The 17854-nt window shown below is 34.8% G+C and overlaps 1 protein-coding gene across 1 annotated transcript in view; it reads right to left on the reverse strand.

Moving 5' to 3' along the window:
• Nucleotides 1-1019: 1019 nt before the first annotated feature.
• The window catches only part of LOC150085996 (two pore channel protein 1-like), a 312161-nt gene continuing 295326 nt past the window's right edge, over nucleotides 1020-17854 (reverse strand). The window contains exons 22-24 of the mRNA XM_090374763.1: nucleotides 11163-11247; nucleotides 6813-7006; nucleotides 1020-1277 (exon numbers count right to left, since the gene is read on the reverse strand). Of these exons, the coding sequence (XP_090230889.1) occupies nucleotides 1146-1277; nucleotides 6813-7006; nucleotides 11163-11247 (411 nt within the window). The 3' untranslated portion in view covers nucleotides 1020-1145. The remainder of the gene's footprint in view (nucleotides 1278-6812; nucleotides 7007-11162; nucleotides 11248-17854) is intronic.

A 17854-nucleotide genomic window follows, 5' to 3' on the forward strand; every position in this document is an offset into this window, starting at 1 on the left:
ATCAAAAAATGTTTTATCAGATTGTGATGATTATTTTCTTTTCACACTTATTCATGATTCAAGTTTAATTCTAGTATTCCGCTAATACACTATCAGCTCACCTCTACTGTTATCCTAAGTATTGTATTATTATCTTAACAGTATTCTATTCTATTAATTATTTTATAGTTACCAATAGTTATTAACTAATAACTATTACCATTATTCTATCATCATTAATATTAATTATGCTAGGAAGACCTTTTCTGAACAATATGGAAGCCTTCATTTATTATACAATATCTACAAACGTGTGTGTGTGTATATATATATATAAAATTGCAAACTATTGCTAGAAAGTGAGAATTCTTGATTTTCATAATTATTGAGAGTTTTTTTCATTATTTTTATCAAAAAACTAAAAAATGTTTTCAATTTTATTCAACTAGCATTATTATTACCGGTATTTCCACTGCTATCATTAAAACAAAAACTTTTCTCATATTAGATATATTAAGAAAAGTGAGTAATTATAAATAAAATTATTTAAGGTTGATAGACTGATGAAAGGAATCCAAAACCTTAATAAGTCGTTATAAAAATATATATATGTGAGCGTGCACACACTTTAGAAAAGTGACTAATTAATTATAAATAAAATCATTTCAAGTTTGCAGACTTTGATTAAAAGAATCCAGAACCTTAATAAGTCATCACTATAAAAATATATAGATGTACAAAACAATAAGAGCAGTGACAATCTATAACTGAGATTGGATGGAAATATATGAATTTTTGGTTAAAGAAAAAATAAACTTTAAATAAAAAAATATCTGTGTATGCATAAAAATACACACCACATATAGGTAATAAAACCAAAATTACAACAATTGTAGATCTCAATCTTACTAATTAAAGAGACATAGCAGTAAATCTAAAGCACACACTAATGATAAAAATAAATAAAAATAAGCACTGTGCTTTCCATTGTAAAAAATAATTTGTACATCTTATGCACAGTAGATCTCTATGGATGCAAATATTCATTAGAGACTAGAATGAGTATAATGTTATTACCAAAATATTTTTCAGTATGATATTTACAGTGGTCCATCAGAATCTTGGGATAATGTTATTTGCATCTCCAAAGAGAAAATACCATACAATCACATTGTGAAGGTTCGTCTATGTGCTTCCCATATTCTATTTTCCTGTTGATTTCTTGCTTGTTCTTGAAGCCTGGCAATTAATTCTTCTCTTTGCCTTTGTTCTTCCCTTTCAGCATCCAATAACCACATCTAAAGTGCAAAACTAATATTTAGTGCTTTTCCTCACACAAAAAATAATGAGTATAATTAATTTGGCTTATGAATGTATGTGTAAATTGATACTGAATTTAGGAAATGAGAAATTGTATTTTTCCCATCTTTGAGTGTGTGCGTGACAGAGCACACATGTGTGTGTGCACACACCCAAGTATTCACAGTCACATTTGTGAGAATGCAAGTTTTAATGAAAAAATTAAAATGTAAGCCCACTTTTGGCCTCAATGATTACATCGATACATTTTTAATCAGTTCTTTATAGCAATTAGCAGGAATTTGTCTCTTTATCCTTCAGTGCACTAGAGGGAGCACTATTTTAGCTGTAGATGAGAGTGCATTGAATGTGCCCTAATCCAGCATTCTGTTTCATCCCAAAGGTATTCAATCAGATTTATTTATGGATTGGCTAGGTGGCTTGTTAAAATTAAGAAATTCTACAGCCAGGTCAAGGTCATTCACTAGTTTCTCCATATTGCATTTATACTACTTTTCCTCGTGAACAAATTTTGGTCTGAGAAATGCAATGTTTCAGCAGACTATACCACAAATTGTGGGTGAAGGGTATATGGAATGAGAGAGGAGAGTTAGGTGATGACATCATGATATTTTTTTTTTTTTAAATGAAAACACCAAACATGAATGGTATTAGAACCTGATACTTAGTAGCCTTTAATTTCTGTAAACTGCAATTTTCAGGAAATACACAAAGACTATTCCAGAGAACAGAAGTAGAAGAGATAAACGAGGAAGAGTTGGTCCTCTTGAGTTTGGGAGTTGGACAGTAAATGGATACCGACATGGTTGTGGCACATGTTCAGACTGGTTTATCCAATTATATAATCAATTTATGAATCAGTTATATATCCAATTCGGAAAACAGCACCCATGGAAAATATCCATAGAAAAGACATGCAGCAGAAAGAATGTCTATGGGACAGAGTGGAAAGACTTCATAAAAAACAGGTCATTAACCTGAATGCCCTCTTTTGAATGGTGTCTAGAAGCTTCAGCGGTGTTTTTAGAGCACCACTCCAGATGTAGGAACAATATTCCACATACAGAAAGTTTGAGTTTGATTGGAGTGTCAGCTACTAATGCACCAAAACTGAGATTTGTAGAGTCAGTAGTTGTTTGGAAGAAAAGTAACACTGAGAGCAAAAAAGAAACCAGTTTTTTTTTTTTTTTTTTTCTTTTCTTTTGATTCAGAGGGAGCGATATTTGTGATGCCAGGAAAGAGAGATGAGAAATCAGAGTAATTCTAACAGAGATATGTGATCTTTGTTTAGAAATCTTAATGTCATTGAAGATGAGCATAGGAGTAGACTTTTTTTTTTGTGAGAAATAAGACAGGACTCAGTTTTAGAAGGATTGAAGTTAGATTTTTTCTTTTTTGCCTTATTGGAGACTTGCTTTGAGACCAGCATTTAAGGAATTGAAGATTAATATTTGAGAAGTTAAAGCTGTGTTTGCAAAGCAAAGTTTTTTTTAAACTGTAAATTGGAATGTAAGTGTGCTATCATGAGTAAAACTATGGGTAAGATTTCCAGTCAGTGGAAGAAGGTCATTAAAATATAACAGGAAAAGAGTTGGAGAAAGAAACAAACCTTTTGCAACACCTGCATTAATGAAATCAGAAGATGGAGAGCTATCTAACAGACCACAAGTGAGCAGTCAGAGAGAAAATTGGATACCCAAATGACAAGGAAAAAAAAAAAAAGAAAAAAATCATCAATCCATAAGATGGCTTTAGAAGCCTTAGAAATGTTAACATCAACTGTCCAAGACTAACATATCACCCATGGATCTATGCTGATGGAATCCATATTGGTGACCACCTGGAAGGTTTTAAGATAGTATGAGTTGAGAGTTGATGGATTTCTCCATTATTTTGGAAAGAAGTGACAGTATAATGGAGCAATAACTGTATGGAAGGATTTGTCAATCTTTTTAGGAACTGGCTGGATATGATCAAATTTCCAAGTATAAGAAAAAGAAAGAACAGGAGCAAGTTCAGAAGCACAGGTTTTGTGAAGAAATGAGATCAGGACTTAGAGCTTTCCTGGCATCAAGATCGTTCAGAATTCATCTAATGTCCTTCTGTTGGAAGACCACAGAAGACACTGATTGGAGTGTACTGAGTATGCATATGGTGGGAGGTGATTTACCGAGGTCATCAATACTAGAGTTAAGTCAGCTTTATCTTTAACTGAGGGTGAAATAGAACCATGACATTCTAACAGAGGTGGGAGTACAGCTAGATAGAAGATGTGGCCAACAGTTTTGGCAAGAGATCAGAATGTTTAAGTACCATTTGGACAAGAAGCAAGTTTTGTACTCTTGGCCTGATCAAAATTGAGTTTGGATTGATTAATAACTGTGTTGCAGTAGTTGCAGGCTTTAGTGTACGTAGAAAACAAAGATGGAAATTTGGATATAAGCCAATTGCAATATGCTACATTCTTATTTTGAACAACCTTAGCACATTTATTTGAAAAATTGGGGTTTAGATAAAGGATGAGACTTTAGGATGGAATGTGGAATAAAGAATTTCATTCCTACAAGTGAATAAGTTAATCAAGAGAAATCATGCAAATCATCTCATTACACATTCTTGAAATGTCAAATGAGAATGGCCATGAGAAAGAATGGAAAAAGGCTCCACTGAGGAAGAGATCATCAAAAAGTTGTGATCTGAGGTGCCTAGAGGGCCACTAACCATGTATTTGATAGGGTGTTGGTGAGGAAGATATCAGTATTGCTGGATGTGTGTGAGTATGGCCAGGATTGCCCCTGGTATCCTGGTAAATTAACAAGCTGTGTGAAATCATGAATAATCACAAAAGTCGCAGCATTTTGACCAACTGGGTCCCTGTAATTAGAAAAGTGAAACCAGTGAGAGTTGTGAACTTAAAATTGCCACAGAAAGCTGGACTGGGGAAAGATTAGTTTCAAAGGAAGGAAGTCAGAATTCTGAGTGGTTTTTAGTGTTAGGAGAATGACAGAAGCAACTGGTGAATGTGACAAAATGAGGTAAAGAAATTTAGTCAGAGGAGATTAAAGAGGGAATTCCAGATCAGGAATTATGTTCATATTTCTGATCATATATATTCTTATGAATTATGACCACCCACCTAAGGCCCTGACAAGGAATATCAGACACTACATATGCACAAGTACCACCTTCAAAGCAAAAAGAAATCAGAGAGTTAATAATTAGAGCAACTGGGAAGAGTGGTGGTTGAGATAACTGATTACTGAAATTCTGTCAGAAAAAGAAAGTGGAAATGGATATCACTGAGATTGGAACTGAGACCACATATTTGTGAAATGTATGAGGATGTTTTTTGAAAATTTAGATCTTTCTAGATTTTTAGAAGATAAGTGTGTTCTCTTTGTTTGACAATTCCTGATGCATTGAGTAGATAACATCACAAATTAATGAAATTTTTGGATATGGTGCACACATAGTAGGCAAGAATATACACAGCTCCTCAATGCCTCCTACATATACAGCATTCAGATTTACTTCAGTTACTAGCTGGCAAAATGGAAGCAGCGAATTTATACACTAGCTGATTCACTCCTAATCAGCCAGTGTATAAATTTGCTATAGAATCATGAAGCTGCAGAATTGTTCAAGATAGTGTTTAAATCAGCATATAGTTTTTGGTATTAGAACTGTCATCTGAGCAATGGTCAAAATCCAAACCATTTGAAACAGTCCCACACCATGATCCTTCCTTCCTCCTCCTAACTTCATTGTGGTAGATGGAATTTACCCCAGCCATTATCCATATCTCTGATTAAAAGATGCATAATGTGACTCATAGACTGTAAGATCGTTTCCTGCTGTTCCATGATGCAAGGCATCTCTTCAAATTTAGGCCTTCGGTGGTGTGGTGTAATGTTTGTTTATACCCATGAATTGTGGACCCTTAGAGACACTATCCTATTGACATTCAGAGTTCTAATGTAACATATTCCAAGCACATTACTTGATTTGCTTTCATCATTGTCTTTAGGGATTGATAATTCCTGTTCACTGAGTGTATGCATATATACACTCAGTGATCACTGAATTATGATCACCTACCTAAAACAGCATTGGGACACTGTTCTCACTGTTAGCAGCTATTTTGGTTTGATTTTCCATTGTTCACACATGCTCTGGAATAGGACAGATGGTTGCCTTTACAGGTCAGACATTTTGCAATTTGGGAGTTGTAGACAGTTTGAGCATGGTCCTTGGCATAACATAGGAATTCCTCGACAATTAGGTTAGGAATCCATATTTTTGGCACGCTTGTAGTATTTTTGAATGAATGAGCAGATTCAACAATTTAAGTAGTGGCACTATTCAGCAAGACTGATGTGCTGAAAGTTAGAATGATGTTAAGTGTGGGTACCAATATACTATCTCTTCTAATAAGTATGTGTTTTTGTCTATGACCTTTTGATTCTGTAGTTCCATCCATTAGGTCCCATTCATAGATGACAACTGTGGAGTTTAGACTTATGTGAGGAGTTACCTTGGCAGGGACTCTTCCAGAAGTTGAAACTTGGAAAGCATTTGTCGTTTACAGTTTTGACGAGTAGATTGCCAGACTGGTGTCACCTGATCATCCTCTGTGAACTAGCAGCATTTTCTAGACATTTCTGAATGAGACAAGGCGACAGTTTACCCACTTTCTGATTCAATAATGAACAAATATCAAAAATGGACAGTCGTGTTGAGGTTGGGTAGTTTTTAACCTCTTAGGATTAGAAGTGTCATGTCGGCCTTGTGTGTACCACGCCAGTCTGAGGAGTTTGAAGACTTAAGTGGTGGGAATGCACTGCAGCCCGTGGTTTGCTCCTCTGTCCGGGGGGAGTGACCAAGCAGCAGTTAGGTTATTTGTATAATAATCCAATAAGACTAGAAAAAGAAAGTTACTTTCCTTACTAATACTGCTGACTACTTGTAACACAGAACCAGTTACTTTATAAATGGAAAGAACTAAATATCAAATAGAAGCACTCTATGAGATCATACCACACTGCTTGATCATTTGGGAAGGATTCTTGGCACTTGGAGCTGATGTTCTGCGGCTTCTATGATTTGCCGTCATTTATTTCTCTTACAAAACCCTTACAATATAAAAAAAATAAAAAAAAAGCTACAAACGTATCTTTTTATTTAATTCTCTTTTAAATGTTTTTAAAGCATTCTTGTTTATATTCCTGCCTGACCACTAGGTAAGAGGAGTTTATAATTATTTTGACAATGAATACAATCACATGGGCTGGAAAAAATGTGTGCACTACTTTCCATAATGAAAGTCAATGGAGGTAGAATATCTTTAAGATCTCTGGAGGTTATTTCAGCTATATTCCTTAATAAATATATTGCACTGAACTTTATACTAAATTGGAAATTTAAATCAGTAAAAAATTCAACTCGAGATTTCATTTAAGTGAACTTTTAATAATTATCATCATCAATGATATTATTTTGAAAATAATACTTACTTTAACTTCATCTGCATACATCCTGAGGCTGAAAGAAAATTTAGTACGTGTGCGAGTGCCTCGATAGGTAATGCCACAGGATTCAACAACTTCAGAATATGATTCTAACTGGGAGACAGGTATGTTATTTTTGCTATGGCAGAATTCAACTTCATCTGCACCTAAGCTAATATCAACTTTGACTAGACTGTCCTCTGTAATTAAAAAAAAATATATATATATATATATATATATATATATACATATATATATATATATACACACACACAGTGTTTCAAAGTTACATGGAACAACTGTAGGAATATATTCTACATTTGTTGAAAGCTATAATTAAGAAAAGACCTCCTATAAACAACCATCTCAAAAGTCTATTTTTGAATTATTAAAGTCTAATCATAAATTACAAAACTGTGTAAAATGACAAAACATTAAGTTCAACTTTGTCATAAAAATGTCTGTAAAATAGGCTTTAAACAGTAAAAACATATGTTCCAACACCAACCATGAATAATACCAATTACTCAGTTGTAACCAGTGTTACTAGAAGTATCAATGTGTCTGATGTTCCACAACAACCCTGTTTACAGAATGGCATTTGTTAAACTGACATTACGGAAGATCCTACAAATCTGTTTATTTTTGCCAAGTTAACTGATATGATTTAAATTTACAGTGAGGTTCATAAGAATTCTGTAGTTGCTGTTTGCAAATGTGTTGAAAAATTTCCAACTCGACGAGTACCAAATTGTAAAACAGTTGTTGCTGTGGAGAGATGACTTAGGGAAACAGGTTCACTGAAACCATTATGAGCATACACTGATAGAAGAACATTGACAAACTGCAAATTTATGCTGTACAAGTATCTCCTACCACAAGTTGCATAAATGTTTCATCTGCAAGTGTGTGTAGGACATGACACAGACAGCAATTGTACTTGTTTCACAGCATGCCTGTATAAGACCTGGTGCCACAAGATATAAAAAATGCAGAAATTTTTGCTAATGTCTCATTCTGTAATGTAATTCTCAATTTTTCAGGCGTGTTTTGGTTACAGATGAATAGTGTTTTAAAAGAAATGGAATTCTCAACAGACTTTTTCCTTCAATGTTTAGCATATTCTTGGTTCTTATTTTGTACTAGCAAAGTTTTTAGGAATGGCATGACCTACATTTTCTGCAGTACAATGTGAGGGAACTATTGGAAAACATGCCACTGAAATGCAACAGCCCACTTTTCCTTATGTTTCTGACTTTTTAAATAAGGATTACAATAACTGATGGATTGGTCAGAACAGACCACAATCACCTGACCTCGCATCCTTAGATTACTTTGAGTAGGTAATTGTATATTCATAATGGAGTAAGGATTATGTATTTTTTTATGATGGATATTATGGTATATAGGCAATCCCCATATAACATGGTACTTCTACAACACGGTTTCGTTCTAACATGATTGATAAATTGCGGCAATTCTCGCACAGCACGGTACGGTACTTATATAACATGGTTTCGCTCTAACTCAGAGAATTTCAGTAAATCTCGCATAACAGGGAGAGGTTTGAAATTTGAGCTTTTGTGCGAGGAAAACCCTGCTATTATGTTGGATGTAATTTTTCAACATTTCCACTCTTTTTGAGTCCCTGCTGTTGACTCCCGAGTCAAAAAAAAAAAAGAGATCCCTGTATTTTTGGTAGGGAAATTCCCATGTTACATTCTATGCCATCGATCTTGTACTCATTAAACTTGTGGAAAAATCTAGATGTCAAAGTTTTATTATTATTGGATAGCACACCAGGCCATCCAAAAGATTTGTCATCCAAACGTTGAAGTTATGTTCCTACTGCCACAGTTGTACTGGGTTAATACAACTTCTTTCATTCAGCCATTAGATCATAGCATTATATCCACCATTAAAACTCATTCCATCAGAAAATTGTTACAATGGATTTTGGAAAAAATTGATTCCAAATCTATTGAATAGAGGCATGGAAACATTTCTCAATTGTGGACTGTATCAGAACCATAGCTTTATCACTGAAAGAAGTAAAACCATCAACGTTAAATGCACATGGAAAAATGTATGGCCAGAGTCAGTTCATTCAGGAAGTATGATCTGTGTGATAGTAGAACTATCACATTGATATTCCTCCCTTCATCGACAGGATTCGAACTCTGGTTTTTTTCCAGCAGGTGTAAGGAGATTCTATCAACTGTGCTACCTAGGAGGGCTTCAGTAGTCATATCCTTAAATACCTTTACTATCTTCGGTGTGATAGTTCTACTATCACACCTATTATCTATGGTGAATGTTTTGATGATATGACTACTGAAGCCCTCCTGAGTAACACAGTTGATAGAATCGCCCTCCTCCCCACACTGGCTGGAAAAGACCTGAGTTCAAATCCCGTCGATGAAGGGAGAAATTTTTATGGGTCTTTTTCACAACGTGGCCCAGTTAGTCGGGTGAGGGTAGCATGGTTTTTCTCCCGGAAACTCAGGTTTTTTGTCCAGCAAAACAGAAAATCAACCTGAGGACACACAATTTACACAGAGTAATATGGCCTTAGTCACCAATGCTCCTAAAAAAAAATATGATTACTAAAAGTTCAAGGTTAAAATTGTAAAGTACTTATGAAGGAGTACATTACAATGTACTTATAGTTTTGATTTTCAACAATTCATGAAAGGGCAACTGGTGATCTGTTTTCAGTAATAAAAGGTCATTTTAAAATTAAGTTTAAAATGACCTTATTAAGTAATTAATAAGGTCATTTTAAAACCCTATACTTTATTTCCATTGACTTTAAAAATAAGTCAATGGAAATAAAGTATAGGGTGTCCCAAAAAGGCGTAACCAATTTTAAATGTTTGTAACAAATGTAATTTTAATGATAGAAACACAAAACCTGCGCTAAATATGAGAAAAACAGTTGAAGTTTTTACTTCAATAATCCGTTCTTTTCTTTTGCAGATTGTGACAGTTGTCCTGAAGTTTAAGTAGAGAGGTAACAAATGGATCCCGTGACCAAAGCACAGGTAGTGGAGTGGTTTATTGAAACCCAGTCTGAAACGCAGGTTCAGCGTAATTTTAGGAGTAAATACGGGATAAAGACACCAACCTGTAACAGCATCAGAAAGTGGTATCAGCTATTCAAGGAAACAGGTAGTGTCCATCCTAAGAAAAACCCTGGTTGACCAGCATTGATGCAGGAAAGAGTGGAAGCTGTGAGAGACGCATTTGTTCGTAGTCCTCGAAAATCCGTTAGAACAGCAGCACAGCAACTGGCCATCCCCAAGACTTTAGTGCATAGAGTGTTGCAAAGAAAATTGAAAATGCACCCTTATAAACTGAAGATTCTCCAGCACATAACCTGGGATGACCCTGTGAAACGTAAACAATTCGCAGAAGACATGTTGGAGAAAATGGAACAAGATGAACGTGTAATGACACGAATTTGTTTCATGAATAAGTGCACATTTCATGTTTTGGGATAGGTGAATAAGCAAAATGTCAGAATTTTGAGGACTGAAAACCCACACTGCACGCAGGAGTATCAATGAGATAGCCCAAAGGTGAATGTGTGGTGTGGCATCATGGTTGATCATGTTATTGGACCCTTTTTCTTTCACGAAGCGACTGTGAGGATGGTTAATTACCTGGACATGCTTGAGCTTTATGTGTATCCTCAATTGGATGAACTGCCAAATGGGGTTATTTTCCAACAGGATGGAGCGCCACCACACTGGGCATGATGGTGCCATTGCATGGCCACCACGTTCACCAGATTTATCCCCTTGTGATTTATTCTTCTTATGGGGGTTCATCAAAGACACAATCTACAAGACCCCTGTTGCAGACTTAAAGTGCAGGATTACAAATGCAATTACCATGATTAAGCATGACATCCTTAAAAAAACATGGGATTAACTTTATTACCGATTAGACATTGTTTGTGTGACAAGTGGTGCACGTGTTGAATGTCAGTAAAAACCTCAACTGTTTTTCTCACATTTAGCACAGGATTTGTGTTTCTATCATTAAAATCACATTTGTTACAAACATTTAAAATTGGTTACACCTTTTTGGGACACCCTGTATAATGTATACATTGGTGTGAATGAGAAGTTTAGCATCACATTCAGCACTTCATTGTATAGTTTTAGGCACCTATAAAAGTAATACTGGATAACTGTACTTATACTGTTTATCATTACTTGAAAGATCGTCAGTTATCAAAAATTCAGTCCTGTTCTGTGAAGCAGCATGACATTGTAAACTAGTACCATTAGTTAACTTAAATTATTTTCTCTCCAAAGAAATATAATAAAGTTTCAGGTAGTAACTTACTGTCCATATCTCCCATAAGACGTTTGTACTGAATTCTAAAGAGGAAAGACTCCAGTACGAAGGCCACTATTGTGTTCATCACCACCTACCATAAAAATGAATTTAAATTCTTAAGTTTGCAATTTAAATATTATTTCAATGTCCTATATAAAGTAAGCAGCTGAATCTTTACATGGAATCTTATACAAGTCAAAAGATTTGTTTCTAATCAGTAAGAAATACATGTGTATGCTATTCATATGAAGATTTGCATATTTTATTAGCCAAAAAAAGCAAAAGTCATCTTATATTATGGAAACATTTAATCCTATTAATAATTTAATCTCTCTCTCTCCAAGAAAGTTTCAACAAAATGTTAATTATTGAAACTTTCAGTACTTTGCTAAATATATTCAAAATTTTATTCCAGTGGCTTAAGAAATGAACAATTGTTTACTTGGAATTATATGTACAATGCACGTGTCAGGAATTGCATGAATACTTTTGCCTTCTACTTTAATATGCCAGTTTCAGTGTCATGCAAACATGTTGAAACCAAAACTAGTTCATTGGCTAACTTGGTTGGCATGTTTGCTACAGAAATTAGATATATATTTAAAAAAAAAAAAAAATTTTTTTTTTTTTTTTAATATGTAATTATTGTACAAAGTGTGCTTTTTGTGTTGAAAATTACACTGGTTTACAGTGTATCTGGGGTTTGAGTAAAAGTATGTGGCAGTTATTTATGCATGTTTACTGATTACTAAACCGAAGTCCACTTGTTGCTATCACGTAAAGATTTTTCACAATTCATTAACAAAATATTATCTAGTATTATACGCAAATGTGTACATAACTATAGTTTCTGCAATGGTTTACAAGTTTTATACCCTTATATTCGTAATCAGTATCAAGTATTTGCCTCAAATACAAAAGATTATGCATGTTTAACCCGTAACTACACACACTACAAGGTAGCCAACCTTGACCCAGGAAGGTAGATAGCCCCCACCCTGCTCTTCCGGCCCATCTGTGATTCCCAGAATTTTATTTTCCGAATGGAGTCTGGGAGCCTTCTGTGTGTAGATACAGGTTAAACTTGTCTGAGCATGTACTCATTTGTTTGTACAGTCCACTCAACCACAGAGCCTATATAAGTGGCACATCTCTTATGCGGTCACAGTACTCCTGTAAAAACCATTGTGAGCTCTCAATGTGTGTTAGTTTTCTTTTAGTATGGCAACCAGAAAGTGTATTAACAGTCCCGACATATTTTGTTACCCATGTGGTTGTTTTATTCCTGTAAAGCAGAGCCGAAATATTACCGGTTTTGTAAAGAAAATCATATTATGCATACTTTGACATAAAACTAAGTGATCAGGATAAATCGTGGGCACTGCATAAAGTATGCCATGCATGTGTCGAACATCTTAGAAAATGGAATCAAGGAAAAAAGGTGTGCTTGCCATTTGCTATTCCTATGGTGTGGCGCGAGCCAGTAAGCCATGCCGAATGTTACTTTTGTGTATGTGACGTTAAAGGTTACAATTCAAAATATAAAAAGGACATTTTGGAGTCCACATCTTCTTCCACCAAAGCAGAAGCTAAAGAGGAATGTTATCAACCAGAAAATATTTTAATGCCACAGCAATTCATGCAAGTCGAACTGAATGATTTAATAAGGGACTTAGGTCTTCCAAAGTACGCTGCTGAAATTCTGGGATCCAGACTTCAAGCGAAGAACGTACTTGCTCTAGGTACATCATTTTCCTGGTACAGAAATCGTGAAAGGGAGTTTATACAGTATTTTTCACAAGAAGGTCCGCTTATATAATTCAGCGATATCGCTAGTTTAATAAGTGCCTTAGGAGCTCCATCATACGTTCCTAGTGAATGGAGACTATTTATAGACTCTTCTAAGACTAGTTTAAAAGGTGTTCTCTTGTATAATGGAGATAAGTACACATCTGTGCCAGTTGCTCATTCAGTCTACTTAAAAGAAACTTAAGACAATCTAAAGTTGCTTCTGTAGAAAATTAAATATCAAGATCCCGAATGGCAACTATGTGAAGACTTAAGTGTTATGTATGTTGTTGGGGCAACAGGGTGGGTACACTAAAATGCCATGCTTTATTTGTGAATGGGATAGCAGAGCTAAAGCACTGCATTGGACAAAGAAGCAATGGCCTTGGAGGCACAATCTTACACCGGAGTCAAAAAATATTGCGCATGAAAGTTTGGTGAACCACATAAAATACTTTTACCTCCATTGCATATCAACTTAGGCATAATGAAGCAATTTGTTAAAGCATTAAATAAGGATGGCAACTGCTTTAAGTACCTTTGCAGTAAATTTCCCGTTTATCTGATGCATAACTTAAGGAGAGTGGGTATCTTTATTGGTCGCCAAATTAGAAAATTGGTTTTAGACTGGCAGTTTGAAACTACTATGACTGACGTTGAATTGTTTGGTTTTTAGGAGCATTAGCAACGAAGGCCATATTGCTCCGGGAATATGCGGTGGTCATTCCCTGACCTTTCCGCATCCTCCGTATTTGGTGGTCACGGGCTTGAACCCCGGTCTAATCAAGAAGCATGTGCTATGCACTGCTGTTCCTGCTACCTGGCTACGGAGGCGCCATGACTGACATTGAAAGGGAAGCCTGGATCGTTTTTAAAAGTGTAATGGAAAACTTTCTAGGAAATCATAAATCACAGGATTATGAAAAATTTGTTCAAAATATGCTCGAAAAGCTTTGCAATTTAGATTGCAATATGAACATCAAAATTCACTTTTTGCATGGCCATCTTGATTTTTTCCCCGAAAATCTTGCACAGATGAGCGAAGAACAAGGGGAGAGATTCCATCAGGACATAAAGGAAATGGAGCAGAGGTACCAGGGAATATGGATTACAAGCATGATGGCTGACTACTGCTGGTGTTTAAAAAGAGAGAAACCTGGAACTGTACATAAAAGAAAAATGATTAAACGTTCTTTTAAAACAAAGAGGCAAAGATCTGATTAATGAAAGTTTCAGAATTTTGATTAATACTTGTTAGTATTTACGTATTTTTTGAATATGAAAGTGTAATCCTATCAATTTGTCATTACTAAATACAATAAAGTTATATACTTTCGTAAAAAACAATACAGTAAACCCCCGCGAATAGCGGGGGTTATGTTCCTGAGAAATGTCGTGAATACCGAAAACGCGAATACTGAGTTATGGCTCCCATAGTAATAAAGGGGTTCCGTTCCAAAGTATGAAATATATAAGAAAAACTAGTCTAAATTTTGTCTATGTATGTATGTATGTATTATATGTACCTTCATAATATGACTATGTACATAGTGAAATGCAAGCATATGGCATCGAAATGAAAATAAGAAACAATTTAATATTAAATGTAATATTTATTAGAAATTTCAAACAAATCTTTCAAACCAACGCTTTTGCTAGCAAAAAAAACTTATCCTGCCAGTGCTATCACCAGTTTCACTAAAGTGTTGATAAAGGAGTTTTGCCTTTTCACGAATGATGAGTGAACTCAACGGAATTTTATTGAGTTCGGTCTTCTATCCACAGATTTAAAGCTTTTTCCATTTTTTCTAATTTAACATCACGAGTTACAGAGCAAAGTTTTGAAGCAATTAGCGCGTTTTCACGGACACCATGGCGGATTTTTTCTTCCAATTTCTTGATTGATCGTACCGTTGACTCATTGATTTTATAATGTTTTGCCACTGAGGAGACACTTTCACCATTAGAAATTTTGTCTAATAACTCAATTTTATTCGCTAATGTCATCACCTTCTTTGATCTTTTCACATTTCCCTTGTTATTCGTAGCCATATTTTTGTACGGGTTAGAAAGAACTTGTGCACAATAAAGTCACTTTTTTTCCATTAACACGCTCGAAAAAGTCTGTTTTACACTGCAAAACGATAGATTTATCATTTTTGTAAGCATATCAATTTATAAATTTGTTCAATTTATAAGCATATAAATTAAAAGCAAACGATGAAACCTTCCATGACAAGTGCATAACACATACTGAACAAGGATTAGCAAGAAACATCCACGCTCGCGATTTTGTCACCCCTCCCCCCCCACCCACTGAGCGCTGTTTTGACCAGGAAAGATAATTCTAGCCACGCCCATGTTTTTTTATGGCGGAAAATATTCACAGCGCTTTAAAATTCACATTTTTTTAGGTTTCATTCTATATTAAATCGGCGATCGCAAATACAGATACCGCGAATCGCGAGGGTTTACTGTACTTTTTTATTTCTTAAATTGTGATGTATCTGGATGTGATAGAAAAAAATCTAAGTCATATCTGAAATCACAGCAACATATTTCGGCAGTAGGACCTATTGAAATTCAAACCCTCAGTGAACAAACTTAAATTTGTAAACTAGTATTATTACTGATGTAAAATTTCCTATTTCAATTATTATTGTTTTATCTGTTTATGGCTTTATTTATTTGACAAAACATTAATACATGCCTTTGCATATGTTTGAATTTTCCATGCTCTTAATGGGTTTCTGAACTGTAAAATGTAGTGACTATTAGTTTCATGTTTATTATATTTTATAGCTGAAGTAAAATTTAAAAAATTATATTATATAAGTAGTATTGCAATCGATTAGTGCACTTAAAGTAGAATAAAAAAAAAATCCAAAAATTAAAAAAAAAAAACATTAACCTACCAGGTGCCATGCCACACATGAAAACTAATAGTCTGTGTCTGTTATGATCAGAAGTGTAGTTTGATATTTTTACCTGGGAACAATGGTGTTGCTTAGATAGGGCAACCTTTCGAACTATGCTATAGTAAGCATCACCTTAAGAGACCAATAAAAATGCAGTGCTTAATAGGGAGTGCAACCCCAAATTTAATAATTCTGATTCAGATCTTTCATTAAATTAAAAAAAAAAGTTCTCAATATAAAATAAAAACTTCATTTTTTTTTTTTTTTTTGCAAAGTTCGATTTTAGTTAGGTTAAGATTTTCCTTATATAATTTAACAACTACTCTACAAAATTTACTACTTTAAAAAATATTGTCAGAAAGAATTAAATTACTTTCAATTTGCTATAAATAATTTCACACTGTAAAGTCTATTTTTTGCAACACAGTCTTGTTTTTTCACTCCTTCACAAGTGCTGAATGTATGTGGGCTTATAAGAGTAGTTTCTTCATGGAATTTTAAAAATTTGTAAAAATAAAAACTTTGTATATAAACTTTTAAATATCAATTTTTTAAAATTATCTTGATTTGATTTTTCCCAATAGTAGACCAAAAATCAATTCAAAATTTTCATCAAAAGAGTAACTTTCTTGTGTATTTTTATGAAACGTAACGAACTTTGCACTTCTTCAGCAATGCTGAGTCAGTTTTGTTTATAACAATGGTGCTGCTGTTTACAATTGACTGTCAGAGAGCATTTCCAAAACTGCACAAGAAATGGCCTGAAACTACCCCCCCCCCCCCACTTGGTTGAATATTTTGACACTCAGCATTGCTACAAGGAATTATTAAAATGCCAAAGATAACTTATATCTCATGCTTCCCTGTGCAATTGTCAGTTTCCACCGACCAAATCAACCTTTTCTTCTTTCGTAATAGTGGTTGATAGGGTCTCATGTTGAAATTGACAGAACTGATCTGCAAAATATTTATTTTTTTACCTTCAATAATGATATCGTGAAATTGATTCATTTAATTTGGTTCAAAAATACTTGTTTCTGAATAGCATTATTGGACGATGAATTGGTTCTCCAAACATGATTATTAGCATTAGCAGAGGCATATGATGCAAGAAAGCATCAGCCCAAAAAAAAAAAACTCCTTCCCATTTTCACCCAGCCATTCCATTCACTACAATAGTTTTAGTTCTGGCTGGAATTTATTTAGGCTGTCAACTTCCACAATGCCAGATGGCAGTTTGTTCCAGCAATCAACCATCCACTGGCTAAAGGCAAACTTCCACATCTATTCTTCAACTGTTTTTCCTCAATTTGAATTTATACCCCCTCAAGTGCAGAATCTGAGCAAGAGGAAGAATCCCATCAGCAGTGAGCTTGCTCAAACCATTCAAGGCCTTATGCACTTCATTCAGATCACCTCGCAGGTGCCTACTCTCCAGATGCTGCAATTTGAAAAACTTAAGCCTATCTTGCAACCCTTGCTAACTATATTAGCAACCCTTTGTTGCACTCACTAATCTCATTGCCTATCTCTGTACTTATTATAGTAGCTCAACATCTTTCCTAAAATGAGGTCTCCAGACCTGTATGCAGTATTCAAGGTGTGGCCTGACCACTGCCTTATACAAGATAATAATCACTTCATCCCTGTTGGCAAAATTCCTATATATTATTGACAAGACCCCATCAGGTACTCTTGCAGCCTGTCTGCACTGCTCAGAAAACTTCATATCTGACTACACAATTACTCCCAAGTCTTTTTCATTCTCCACTATCCTGAGTGTAGTACTGCATGATTGGTATGTTACTCTTGGATTACTGCTACCCATATGCAGTACTTTGCATTTGTCAATGTTAAACCAGTTGACACCTCTAAGCCAATCTGTTCAACTTTTTTAGATCCTGTTGCAGTAGCATACTGTCATTAACAACTATCCAACATTCATATCATCTGCATCTTGGACATTAAGCCTGATATACCTTCATCAATATC

This window comes from Mastigoproctus giganteus, chromosome 5 (genome assembly GCF_048544385.1).
Source record: "Mastigoproctus giganteus isolate SK-2022 chromosome 5, ASM4854438v1, whole genome shotgun sequence".
Classification (NCBI taxonomy): Eukaryota; Metazoa; Arthropoda; class Arachnida; order Uropygi; family Thelyphonidae; genus Mastigoproctus; species Mastigoproctus giganteus.